Genomic DNA, 14169 nt, shown 5'->3' with positions numbered 1-14169 from the left:
ACCTTTCATCAATTACTGAGTTATTACTTAACGAACACAACACATTGAAAATCTAAAACATGAGGATATCAAACCAGCAGTGAAGGTGACCCTGACTTGCTTTGTCCAAACGGCACACTTGCCGATCAATGGGGACTTCCAACTTCTACTTGGCTTGGCTTGCTTTTTGTGAACGAACCCTAGTCATATCTCATCCATTTCCAAACCCATGGTGGTAGACTTGAATCAATAGAACAGGCATATAGCATTTCTATAGGTGAGACCCAGTAGCGGGAACAGAAGCACACAAAGCCAAACAACAAGATGACAGGACAGCCTGATTAAGTTCAATGCACTACATCTGATTACACCAAAGACATGAGGAGAATATCTGAAACAGCAGATAACTGGGTTGCTAATGCTAGTGCTACACTTCCATAGTTCATTCCTTTCATCAGGGGAACATTTTAACAATGTGAGTGTATATCACTTCTCTATTGTGTACAAGACTATAGCTCAGTGTGCAGAATAAGCTTTATACTAATACATTATTCAGTGTCCACCATTACTGTATTACAGATATATTGCATGGTAATTGTGACCTGATTGCAAATGTAAAGCATCAATACTTTGCTTGACTTGTATTGTCACTTTATCATTCATTTTAGTAGTCTGAGAGTTGACATTTTCCCCAAACAGAGATACTGAAGCTTTGCACAAAAGTGGGGAGACGGACAGACATGAGTAGGAACTGCATAACATACAGTACATCAACAGGATTAATGATTTAAAGTTTTTATTTGGATTTTGATTCTGCACCTAAAAGACACACAACATGTTATGTCACTGACACAAACAGCAGAGGTAACACGCAGCAACACACATCAACAAAACACAACACAACCTCTACTGGGCCTTGCAGCTCTGAGGCACATTCAAGCTGAGGTTAACTAGGTTGGGTTGGTTTGAGGTTCTGTCAATGGTTCTCATGAGAATTTTTGTGGACTTGATCATGCTTTCGTGGTAAACTACACAGCTATACACCACTTCTTCGTTCTTCCACAAGTCATTGCTAAATGTGAGCTGACTGTAGACAGAGTAGGTCCTTCCTGATTGAATCTGGCTAGTGGTGTTGAATTGGTACAATGCTGAACTGCTCGTTCTCTCCACCGGCTCATCGTCAACAAGCCAAGCCACTAAAACGTCCTTGGGGTAGAAGTCTTTGACGTAGCAAGTCAGGGTCACCGTATTATCACTAGTTTGTTCTGCTGGAGCCAGCAGAAAGACAGATGGACGCTGTGGATCTCCTCCTGGAAGCATGAGAGAACAGTCAGGACTTCTCCCCATGCAAGTACTTGGCAAACAATTTACATTTTGCTAAATGCTGCCTATATTAAGCCAATCAAACAATGTCTTCCCTCACAGGAGTTACGTCTTGAGAGGCCAAAGGGACCCTTCATAGACAAGCATTTTGTCATTTTACAGTCAGTTATCATCTGATTTAATCAGATCAAATTGCTATCAGCTCCATTTGGTTCATTGCAACTCTGACAATTAAAGTCACTTTTCACTAGTCTACACAATCTCCTATCATGATTTTTAATTCCCACATGATGGACAATTGGATATCTGTTTAATAGATTTTGAAACATTGTAAATATGAAATCCCAATTAAGTAAAAAGAAAAGTGAGAGGGAAACCAAAGCAGTTTGTCTTACCGGTCTCCCTCTTGTAGGCTTTCTTTACCAAGGACCCCAGGTTTTCCAAGTGATCTACAGCGCAGTAGAATACTGTCCCATTGCTCCAGTCCTCATAAGTGATGTCAAGTATGGCAATTTTGTCAGTGACACCCTTTCGGCTGGTTAAGGTCTTTCCATTGTCATTTTCCCATTTGACGCTCATGAAGCCAGGAACTAGTTCAATGACATCGCACACAAGCTCAGCTTTTTTGTTCATAAGCATATCCTCAAGAGACGGCTCGATGATCGTAATGACTACTGAATTTCCATGGACTGGACCTGCTGAGAAAGGATGTAAGGAATGTTCACCAAGCTGTTTGTGACAACAGCAATTATAATGTAAACAGTTTGTATGTTTTGGATCAATGTAGGTTATTCTGTTTTCCCTCCAGCTGGCTGGTCACAATCAATCCTTTTTCATGCATGGGCTATTTTTATTCAATTTAAGAAAAACCTTTATGTGCTAATTAGAAAAATGTGCTAACTTTTCAATCTGGCCTAGAGCTCTGTCACAAAAGCCCTGCTTCTTAATGCTCCTTTAATGAGATACCAAGAGAAGATAATCTGACGTATTTTACTCACCATCTGATGAAGTGTAGCCCACAGTTCTCCTCACATTTCCAGCTTTGTTCTCAAACACGCAAGTGAATGTTACTTCTTCACTCTTCCACTCACTCTCATTGACTCTGAGATAGCTGGTTGTGCTGTACAGAGTTTTCTCACTCTTCTTCTCACTCTCGCAAGAACTCTTGAAATCAGATACAACTTCTTTTTCTGTTCCTTTTTCCATCCTCATCCATTTGATTGTGTGTGTACGGGGTGAAAAGTCATTGGCAAAGCAGGCGAAGGAAGCCGTCTTATTTTCTGCCATCTCCTCTTTAGAGGGGGTCATTACGTAAAGAGACGGCTGCTGCAGATATTCCGCTAAAAAACAAACACACACACACACACATATATATATATATATATATATATATATATATATGCAGAAGCAGAGTGAAAAAACATACATTTGCAGAAGCTGGCATAGGCTACAAATGCGCAGTAAAGATGACTAGAACAGCTAAACAGCTTTTGGGAAATTTCATGGTAACAGAGTGACAGTGAGACTCCGATATTTCACTTCTAAAATGTTTTTCAAACAAATATCAGAGATTGCAAAGTTAAACAAACCATGCAACTCTATCCACAAGGACTCATTTTAAAAATGTCCACAGAAAATGTTACAAAAACACATTTACTTGAAGAACAGTGAAGACACAAAGTTTGGTAACAGAATGTTTGTGCTGTCATTCTGTACCAAACGTTGAATCGGTACTATTCAAGTAAATATTCTTTCATTTTTAAAAAGTGTATATCAAAGTATAAAAAGTCTTAGACTGTGGACATAGAATAATTATGCTGGCAGACGAAAGCAAAAAGAGCTCAACACTGTTTGTAGCATGTCTTCTTGGGGGAGATAGTCAGCAACTAAAGGGGCAAGCTACAGCCACTCCAACCAACCCTCATCCTAGTGCCATAGCACATTCACCACAACTAGACTGACACCTATCAATGTTTATACAATTGGCCTAAATGGTTTATTCTACAGTGGGTGACAGTAACACACATGTTGATTGTTACAGTGAACAGCAATTAGCAATGACTAATGCATTTATTGTTTAATTTGCCCTAAGGTGTCAGGTAATTTAGGTGTTACTAAATTATTTAGGTGTTACTAAATTATTTAGGTGTTACTAAATTATTTAGGTGTTACTAAATTATTTAGGTGTTACTAAATTACTGCATGCACGTTGATAACAATTGTAATATGTAGGCATCAAAATTATTGTAGACTAGGCTGTGTAGTCCATAATTGCAGCAGTGGAATTTTCCAGCAAAAATATGTGCAATTTTTATGTCTTATTCAGATTTCATAAACTTATTGTCTTCAATATTTTGATTTCTAAAAATGTGTCTTTCAACAAAACTAAACATATAAACAAACTAAACAAATTACCCGCAAATTATGATTATCACACAGGCTGTTTTTTTTAACGAAATTAGTAGATTAATAGGCTACATGGATATAAATACATTAAACTCAATAATATATTATTATTATTATTATTTTTTTAGTGAAATATGTTATTAAATAGATAAACAAATACATCTTACTTTGTTTTTTCACTGGTACTTTCTTTGAACCAGCAGAATGTTCCACGGCGCATTCAAATGTTTTACTGTCCCAGTCTGCTCTCTTTACACGGAGTTGACTGACTCCCATGTAGCTTCCACCGGTTTGGACCGCAGGGTACTGAACGAAATCAGTCAGGGAATTCCCGCCTTCTTCATTCCATTTGAAGGTGAGGGAGGCAGGCGTGAAGCCAGTGGCAATGCAACCCAGAGTCATCATATCTCCGGTCCCGGAGCCACATTGCGCAAGAGGGAACAAAGTCGGAGCAGTTGATGAGGCTGTAAGATAAATAATGTGTTACAAATACTCCATAAAGCCCAACAGTTTTATAGAATACACCATGTAAAAATAAATACATAAATCAACCAACACTGACCAAATAAAATAGTTAACAATTCTGAGGACCTATTCTATTTTACATCGTCGGGTTATTTAACATTCATTTAGTAGGCTAGGTTTAATACATGATGATTTATTACCAGTGTAGGATATGGTTCACTCCAAATACATGCACATAGGTTACACCGAGTTGAATGTGTTATCAAAAACGTAAAATACAATATCCACTGATAAAAGACAGGTAGTTAGGACTGTAGGCTACATACGTTTTTGATTGATTAAACATATATATTTTTATTGATTAAATATTTGTCCTTAAATTTAAGCGATCATTTTCCACCATGAACTATACCTTGCTATACCAAAATGCGCAAACGGAACACAATTATTTGGTACACTTTCTGATATTTACGTTTACTGTAATGTTAGGTTATGATGTTTTACTTTAAGTTTGTTTGGCACACTTTAATTCAAAAAGGCTTCATTATCGACATGTATCTTAATTCCATTGCAGATTAAAAGTGACAAACCTTTAATTTAATAACCTAAAGCAGAAGAATATAAACGGCTTCAAAATGTATTTGTAAGATTACAGCATTTTCAATTGAAAGTCTCACCTGATGAAACAGTAACCAGTGTCCCTTTCCCCCAGTAGTCAAAACGGTAGTCACATTGCAATAACCAATACAGGCTACGCACAAAAACCTGTGCCAATGTAGTTCGATATTTAATATCATCCATATCATACCTTTTAAAGGTTCGTTTTAAAATCACATCACTGAATTTCAGTTGTTTTTGTCCAGATTATGAACATGCCTTTGTTATAGAGTAGGCCTACCGTTACTGTTTTTGATCCTCAATTCAATTTAGCAAATTGACAAAATGAAGCCTAGAATCGAGTTGTATAAAAACCACATGTATTTGACTTTTCGAATGATCACTGACACATTTGATGAAATCATAATGCTTTTTCTTACCTGATGAAACGGTAACCATTGTGCCTTTCCCCCAGTAGTCAAAAGCATTGTCACAGTGCAATCTTTCAATACGCGCAACGCACAAAAACTACCGCAAGTGAAGACCAAAAATATATATTTCAAGCCTTTAGGAGAGAGGGACTTTTAACTCAAAGTCCAACCTCAATAATAATGCAAAAATAAACAGAATATGTTTTTGTTTTACCTGTGGACACGGTCACCATGGTCCCTTTCCCCCAGTAGTCAAAGTAGTTGTCACAGTGAGTGGTCTGACCAATACTTCGTACAAAATCAGTCAAAATAACCTAAATAGTCACTAGTTATGTGTCAATAATTAATTAACTTCTTTAGGTCTGAATGTTAAGGCCACTTACCAGAAGTGATCGTGACTTGGGTCCCTTTCCCCCAGTAGTCGAAATAGTAATCACAGTGATAATTGTTTATCTGCCCCTAAACTAAAAACCCAATTCATTTCAAACTATTGCTTCATGAACTTTATTCTGTGGCATCTTGATGGTTGTCTCCTTCCCTGGGGAGATGCACTTCCCATCAAAACGGAAGTGTTGCATGAAGTTAACTTTGGATGAAAGTGTGAGCACATTTTTATTCCTGTCCTTTTTGAGAGTGAGCCCCTGCTTTCTCTATCTGTTGTGAATGTTGATGTATGGGAAGCATCTTGATCATCATCCTGATAGTTATTAATCCTGATATGGCTATTTCATTCCAGATACTGTGGGTGTGATACCTTGGTGACACACAGGATTAATTGGTCAAAATCTCTGTTCCTTGTTTCCACACAGTTGCTGGTAGTTGGTCGCGAATGGTGGCCATCATTCCCGAATTTGATATGTATAATCTAGGTCAACGCTTAACACAGACATTTGGCCAAAAAACATTCATGGCCGACCATCACTTAATTGGTCGTCTCTATAGAAACAATTAGAAGACCACAATCATTCCAATGCCCAAGAAAACCAAGCTGACGTGCCTAAATGACTCACCCCGTTGCACTTACCCCTGTCATCATAGTCCTTTGAAAGGCTGGCACACATCAAGGCCAGCATGCCAGACACACTAGACTCACTCCAATTTGCTTAACACTCCAACAGATCCACTCAAGATGCCATCTCCATTGCAATCCATACAGCTCTATCACACCTGGACAAGAGGAACACCTATGTGAGAATGCTGTTCATTAACTATAGTTCAGCATTCAATAGCATTGTTCCCTCCAAGCTCGGGCCCCTGGGTCTCGACTCCGTCCTTTGCAACTGGATACTGGACTTCCTGACAGGCAGACCACAGGCTACAACAGCTGAGGATTGGCAACAACTCCTCCACTACACTGATTCTCAAAAATACCTCCACTACACTGACTCTTAACACAGGGCCAGACACGACACCAACTCCATCACCAAGTTTTCAGATGACACCACGGTTGTAGGCCTGATCAACAACAGTGATGAGACAAGGGAAGAGGAAAGAGACCTAGCAGTGCGTTTCCAGGACAACAACCTATCCTTCAATATCAGCAAAAAGAAAGAGGTGATTGTCAACTTCAGGAAGCAGGGAGAAGGATATGCCCAATCCACATCGATGGGACTGCTGTGGAGAGAGTCAGTGACTTCAAGTTCCTCTGCGTCCAAATCACAGAGAACCTGACATGGACACACAACACCATCACTCTGGTCAAGGAGGAGCAACAGCTCCTCTACTTCCAAAGGCAGATGCAGAAACTTGGCATGTCCCCCCGGATACTCTCCAACTTCTACTGCTGCACCATTGAGAGCATCTTGACCGGCTGCATCACAACCTGGTAGGGAAACTGCTCCACTCTCGACCACAAGGACCTTCAACAGGTGGTGAAGACGTCCCTGTCCATCTCTGGTGCCGTGCTCCCACCCGTAAAGTACATTAACTTCAAGCGGCAACCATTTATCCCAGGGAAGCATTGTAGTACTCCAGTCCAGTACTAATACTAGTCCAGTCCCGATTTTGATGCTCGTGACTAGAGTCAAGACTCGACCAGTGATGACTCACACTTGGACTCGGACTTGATCAATAATAATTATGATAATTTATTACATTTGAAAAGCACTTTTCATCATACAGTAATCATCTCAAAGTGCATAATATAAAACTGAAAATAGAACATAAAAAAATCATAGTAATATCTAACCATATAATGAAAGGAACAATTCAAGTCGAGGAGGAATGGTAGGCTAGCTGATAGACATGAGTCTTGAGGCCTGCTTTAAAAGCTCCAACAGTCTGAACAACCCTGAAATTATCTGGAAGGGAGTTCCATAGGTATGGTGTGAGAGATGAAAAGGCACGGTCCCCCATTGTGAGGAGCCTGGTCCTGGGGGCATGAAGGAGTTTGGCGTGGCTTGAACATAGGGTGCGTGGAGGTTCATAGGGGGAGAGTAGGTTTGACAGGGAGGCGGGTCCTCGATGCCATTTAGGGGTTTGTAGATGAGGAGGAGAATTTATAATCAATTCTTTGAGGAACAGGTAATGTTGGAGATAATGGAGAAAATGGCGACGGAGGGGATTGCTGCCGTTTTATGGGCTCCTAACCAATTGTGCTATTGTGTGTTTTTTGAGTTATTTGTAAATAATTTTGTACATAATGTTTCTGCCACCATCTCTTATAACCAAAAATAACTAATGGATATCAAAACAGCGATTTATCACCTTGTACTGGACAAATATTTTTTCTTTAACGCGTCTGACGCAAAGGATTTACTTCAGACACCAGACAAGGCCCAAATACCTATCATTCGCATGAAGAAGAGACAGTGATATAAGGGGACGTAGGTTGTGGTGCCTAATAAACGGAATAAGTTCCGATCAAGACTATCCTACTAACCCGACAAAAAACTGTAATAACTTATGTTTCACCGAGTAATGGCTGAACGATGACATGGATAACATACAGCTGGCTGGGTTTTCTATGCATCGGCAAGATAGAACAGCTGTCTCCGGTAAGACAATGGGTGGCAGTCTGTGTCTATTTGTCAATAACAGCTGGTGCACAAAATATAATATTAAGGAAGGTTTTACTCACCTGAGGTAGAGTATTTCATGATAAGCTGTAGACCACACTATTTACCAAGAGTTTTCATCTATATATTTTTGTAGCTGTCTATTTACCACCACAAACCAATGTAGGCACTAACACGGCACTCAATGAGCTGTATAAGGCCATAAGCAAACAAAAAAAAAGCTCATCCAGAGATGGCACTCCTAGTGGCCGGGGACTTTAATGCAGGCAAACTTAAATCCATTTTGCCTAATTTCTACCAGCATGTTACATGTCCAACCAGATGAAAAAAACTGTAGACCACCTTTACTCCACACACAGAGTTGCGTAAAAGCCTCCCTTGCACTTCTGACCATAACTATATCCTCCTGATTCATGCTTTCATAAACAGGAAGTACCAGTGACTCACTCAATACAGAAGTGTTCAGATGACGCAGATGCTAAGCTACAGGACTGTTTTGCTAGCACAGACGGGAAAATGTTCTGGGATTCTGGGGCAGCAGGGTAGCCTAGTGGTTAAAGCATTGGACTAGTAACCAAAAGAAGATAGAATCCCCAAGCTGACAAGGTAAAAATCGGTCATTCTTGAACAAGGCAGTTAACCCACTGTTCATAGACCATCGTTGAAAATAAGAATTTGTTCTTAAACTGACTTGCCTAGTTAAATAAAGGTCAAATAAAAAAATGGCATTGAGGAGTACACTACATAATTCACTGGCTTCATCAATAAGTACATTGATGACGTCGTCCCCACAGTGACAGTATGTGTCACGCCCTGGTCGAAATATATTATGTTTATTCTTCATTTATTCGGTCAGGCCAGGGTGTGACATGGGTTATTGTGGTGTGTTTTTGTCTTGGGGTTTTGTGGGATGTCTAGCGTTAGTCTATGGCTGCCTGAGGCGGTTCTCAATCAGAGTCAGATGATTATCGTTGTCTCTGATTGGGAACCATATTTAGGCAGCCATATTCTTTGAGTGTTTTCGTGGGTGATTGTTCCTGTCTCTGTGTCTTCACCAGATAGGACTGTTTAGGTTTTCACATTCCGTTTGTTGTTTTTGTATTATTCGTGTTTTTTCGTTCTTCATTAAACATGTCTAAAAAATACCACGCTGCATTTTAGTCCGCTCCTCCTTCAACAGAAGAAAGCCATTACAGTATGTGCATACCAGAAGCCATGGATTACAGGCAACATCCACACTGAGCTAAAGGGTAGAGCTGTCGCTTTCAAGGAGCGGCACTCTAACCCAGACGCTTATAAGAAATCCTGCTACGCCCTCCGACAAACAGTCAAAGCGTCAATACAGGACTGATATTGAATCCTACTACACCGACTCCGACACTCGTCGGATGTGGCAGGGCATGCAAACTATTACAGCCTGCAAAGGGAAGCACAGCCGCGAGCTGCCCAGCGAAATGACTTATATGCTCGCTTTGAGGCAAGCAACACTGAAGCATGCATGAGAGCACCAGCTACGCTCTCCATAGCCAATGTGAGTAAGACCATTAAACAGATCAACATTCACAAGGCCACAGGGCCAGATGGATTACCAGAATATGTACTCCGAGCATGCACTGGCCAACTGGCAAGTGTCCTCACTGACATTTTCACCTGTCCCTGACCGAGTCTGTAATACCAACATGTTTCAAGCAGACCATCATAGTCCCTGTGCCAAGGGACATAAAGGTAACCTGCCTAAATTACTGCCGACCCGGAGCACTCACGTCTGTAGCCATGAAGTGCTTTGAAAGGCTGGCCATGGCTTACTTCAACATCATTATCCCAGAAACACTAGACCCACTCCAATTTGCATACCGCCCCAACAGATCCACAGATGACGCAATCTCTATTGCACTCCACACTGCCCTTTCCCACCTGGACAAAAGGAACACCTATGTGAGAATGCTATTAATTGACTAAAGCTGAGCTTTCAACACCATAGTGCCCTCAAAGCTCATCACTAAGATAAGGACACCGGTCCTCTCCTGTAGTACCTGTTCACCCATTACCGCATAGCCAAGCACGACTCCAACACCATCATTAAGATTGTCAACGACATAATATTAGGCCTGATCAACAACAACGATGAGACAGCCTATAGGAACTCAAATCCTTCTGTTCACCTGATTTAGAATTCCTCACAATCAAATGTAGACCGCATTATCTACCAAGAGAATTCTCTTCAATTATAATCACAGCCGTATATATTCCCCCCAAGCAGACACGGAGTGTGGTGTCAGGAAAATAACCTCACACTCAACGTCAACAAAACTAAGGAGATGATTGTGGACTTCAGGAAACAGCAGAGGGAACACCCCCCTATCCACATCGATGGAACAGTAGTGGAGAGAGTAGCAAGTTTTAAGTTCCTCGGCATACACATCACAGACAAACTGAATTGGTCCACTCACACAGACAGCATCGTGAAGAAGGCGCAGCAGCGCCTCTTCAACCTCAGGAGGCTGAAGAAATTCGGCTTGTCACCAAAAGCACTCACAAACTTCTACAGATGCACAATCGAGAGCATCCTGGCGGGCTGTATCACCGCCTGGTACGGCAACTGCTCCGCTCTCAACCGTAAGGCTCTCCAGAGGGTAGTGAGGTCTGCACAACGCATCACCGGGGGCAAACTACCTGCCCTCTAGGACACCTACATCACCCGATGTGACAGGAAGGCCATAAAGATCATCAAGGACATCAACCACCCGAGCCACTGCCTGTTCACCCCGCTATCATCCAGAAGGCGAGGTCAGTACAGGTGCATCAAAGCTGGGACCGAGAGACTGAAAAACAGCTTCTATCTCAAGGCCATCAGACTGTTAAACAGCCACCACTAACATTGAGTGGCAGCTGCCAACACACTGACACTGACTCAACTCCAGCCACTTTAATAATGGGAATGGATGGGAAATTATGTAAAATATATCACTAGCCACTTTAAACAATGCTACCTAATATAATGTTTACATACCCTACATTATTAATCTCATATGTATACGTATATACTGTACTCTATATCATCGACTGCATCCTTATGTAATACATGATTCACTAGCCACTTTAACTATGCCACTTTGTTTTCATACTCATCTCATATGTATATACTGTACTCGATACCATCTACTGTATCTTGCCTATGCTGCTCTGTACCATCACTCATTCATATATCTTTATGTACATATTCTTTATCCCCTTACACTTGTGTGTATAAGAGTAGTTTTGGAATTGTTAGTTAGATTACTTGTTGGTTATTACTGCATTGTCGGAACTAGAAGCACAAGCATTTCGCTACACTCACATTAACATCTGCTAACCATGTGTATGTGACAAATAAAATTAATTTGATTTGATTTATAGGGAGGAGGTCAGATACCTAGCAGTGTGGTGCCAGGATAACAACCTCTCCCTCAACGTGATCAAGACAAAGGAGATAATCGTGAACCACAGGAAAAGAAAAGATGAGCATGCCCACATTCTCATCAAAGGGGCTGAGGTGGAGCAGGTTGAAATCTTCAAGTTCCTTGGTGTCCACATCACCAACAAACTAACATGGTACAAATACACCAAGACAGTTGTGAGCAGGGCATGACAATGCATAATCTCCTTCAGGATAAATATTTGGCATGGGTCCTCAGATTCTCCAAAAGTTCTACAGCTGCACCATCGACATCATCCTGACTGGTTGCATCACATCCTGGTACGGCAACTGCTTGGCCTCCGACCGCAAGGCACTACAGAGAGTAGTGCGTACGGCCCAGTACATCACTGGGGCCACACTTCTTGCCATCCAGATCCTCTATACCAGGCGGTGTCAGAAGAAGGCCCTAAAAATTGCCAAAGACTCCAGCCACCCTAGTTATAGACTGTTCTCTCTGCTACCACACAGCAAGCAGTACCGGAACACCAAGTCTCGGTCCAAAAGGGTTCTTAACAGCTTCTATCCCCAAGCCACAAGACTACTGAACAGCTAATCAAATGGCTACCCAGACTATTTGCATTGCCCCCCCCCCCATTGTTACGCTGCTGCTGCTCTCTGTTTATTATCTGTGCATAGTCACTTTACCTCTATGTACATATCACCTCTATTACCTCAATTAATCTGTGCCCCCCGCACATTGACTCTGTACCGGTACCCCCTGTAAATAGCCTCATTTCTGTTGTTTTATTTTTGCTCTTTAATTATTTATTATTTTCTTATTTTTTAGTACTCTTTTTTTATTGTTTTTAACTTCTTAACACTTGTTTTTCTTAAGACTGCATTGTTGGTTATGGGCTTGTAAGTAAGCATTTTACTGTAAAGTCTACACCTGTTGTTTTGTGACCACTATGTGACAAATATTATTTTAATTTATTTTAGATCAGCAAGGATGGGAGTGACGATGGCAGACTATTTTGTTTGTGTCAGAATCCTTACAGCACTGTTTTGGATGAGCTGTAGTTCATGAATTGAATTTTCAGGCAGGCCCCCCAGTAAATGCATGTATTAGCTTTTTTGCATCAGATGTGGTGAGGTTCTTAGTCTGGAAATGTTCTTCAGGTGAAAGAATGACGTTTTACAGAAGTGACTTAGGTGGGATGGAAGGAGAGACCCGGGTCGAATTTCACACCAAAATTAGTGATGACTGATGTGAGTGGGATGATGTGGCCATCTATGGCAGGGTGGACGCTGCAGGAGTTGGTGATCTGCAGGGGTGTGCTTATCAGCATTGCTTCTGTCTTGCTGCTGTTGAGTTGGAGGAAGTTGTTCTGCATCTGAGATTTGACCTCTTCCAGACAGTTGGACAATGTTGACAAAGCAGATGATGTGTCATTTCTTTGTTTTAATGTTCACCTTTGTGATGTCTGCATAGCAGTGGAAATGGACACTGTGTTGTCTGAAGATCTGGTCAAGTGGGAGCATGTAGAGCAGGAAGAGAATAGGTCCCAACACCCACCCTTCAGGGACACCACAGAAAATGGTGGAGTCCTCTGATCTTGCCTCACAAAGTGTGACGTACTGCTTGCAGTTAGTGAGGTAGGAGGTGAACCAACGGTAGGTACCTTGTTGCCCGAAAGTCTCTCCACTTTGCTTAATTCAACATAGTTACAATAGCTACTGATTTACTGTAGCAAGCTATCCCGACTAATGTGCAATACTCTATGATGGTTAGCATTCTGCTTTATGTAATGTAGGTTCAAAGATTGTTGGAATGCAGCTTTTAGCACTACCAAAGGACTCATGACTCAAGCTTGGACTCGAGGACTCTGACTCGATCACTAGGGACTTTACTCGGACTCAAGGTTTAGTGACTAGACTACATCGCTGCAGGGAAGAGAGCTGTTTTGCTTATACCTAGCACTTCTAAATGTCGGTCAAACATGAAATTCATGGAAAATATTGTGTATTGTGTTGACTAATTATGTGGACTGAGGGAGGAGGACATGTTGCCACTTTGTGACAGATGTTTACACAACATTGTGGTGCCATGGAACTTTTCTAGTTCCAGAGCTGTACGGCATGTAGTAAAGGGTATCCAAGTCCTCAGGCTGCAGTATCTGCCAGTTGTCATCCTTGTCTTCAGGGACTGAGTTCATTGGTGGGCCAGGAATTTACATTCTCTACCTAAATAAGGAGTCCATTGATCTATTAACCCAGAAGCAAGCATTTGATTGGTATTTGTTGTAGGACTAATGTTGAAAAAAATATTTTAGATTCACTTTTACTGTACAATTGAAAAACAGGCTAAAGACTGAATGCTTGTTGATTTAGAAAGTGACATTTGCACCCAATGTTTCATAACATATTGGTGGTTTCTGAGGGCTCTATGCGCCCTCAGTCCAGAGGAGGTTTTAGTTAGTGTGCCTATGTTATGAGGAAGCACCTGCTCCCTCAGTGTGGTGAATGACATGGCTGGTTTCCTGTCTGTTACCTC

General features: G+C 41.2%; 1 pseudogene and 1 gene segment (V, D, J or C); one reads left to right on the top strand and one right to left on the bottom strand.

The window, feature by feature from the left end:
• The window catches only part of LOC135554533 (Ig mu chain C region membrane-bound form-like), a 526132-nt pseudogene that overhangs the window by 477307 nt on the left and 34656 nt on the right, over positions 1-14169 (top strand).
• On the bottom strand, positions 759-5315 carry LOC135554522 (Ig mu chain C region membrane-bound form-like). The segment is given in 5 exon segments: positions 759-1289; positions 1698-2000; positions 2301-2642; positions 3876-4172; positions 5211-5315. Coding segments are annotated over 5 exon segments (1365 nt in total).

Source organism: Oncorhynchus masou, chromosome 14 (assembly GCF_036934945.1).
Source record: "Oncorhynchus masou masou isolate Uvic2021 chromosome 14, UVic_Omas_1.1, whole genome shotgun sequence".
In the NCBI taxonomy this organism is placed as follows: domain Eukaryota; kingdom Metazoa; phylum Chordata; class Actinopteri; order Salmoniformes; family Salmonidae; genus Oncorhynchus; species Oncorhynchus masou.
This window is presented reverse-complemented; position numbering and strand designations above follow the sequence as displayed.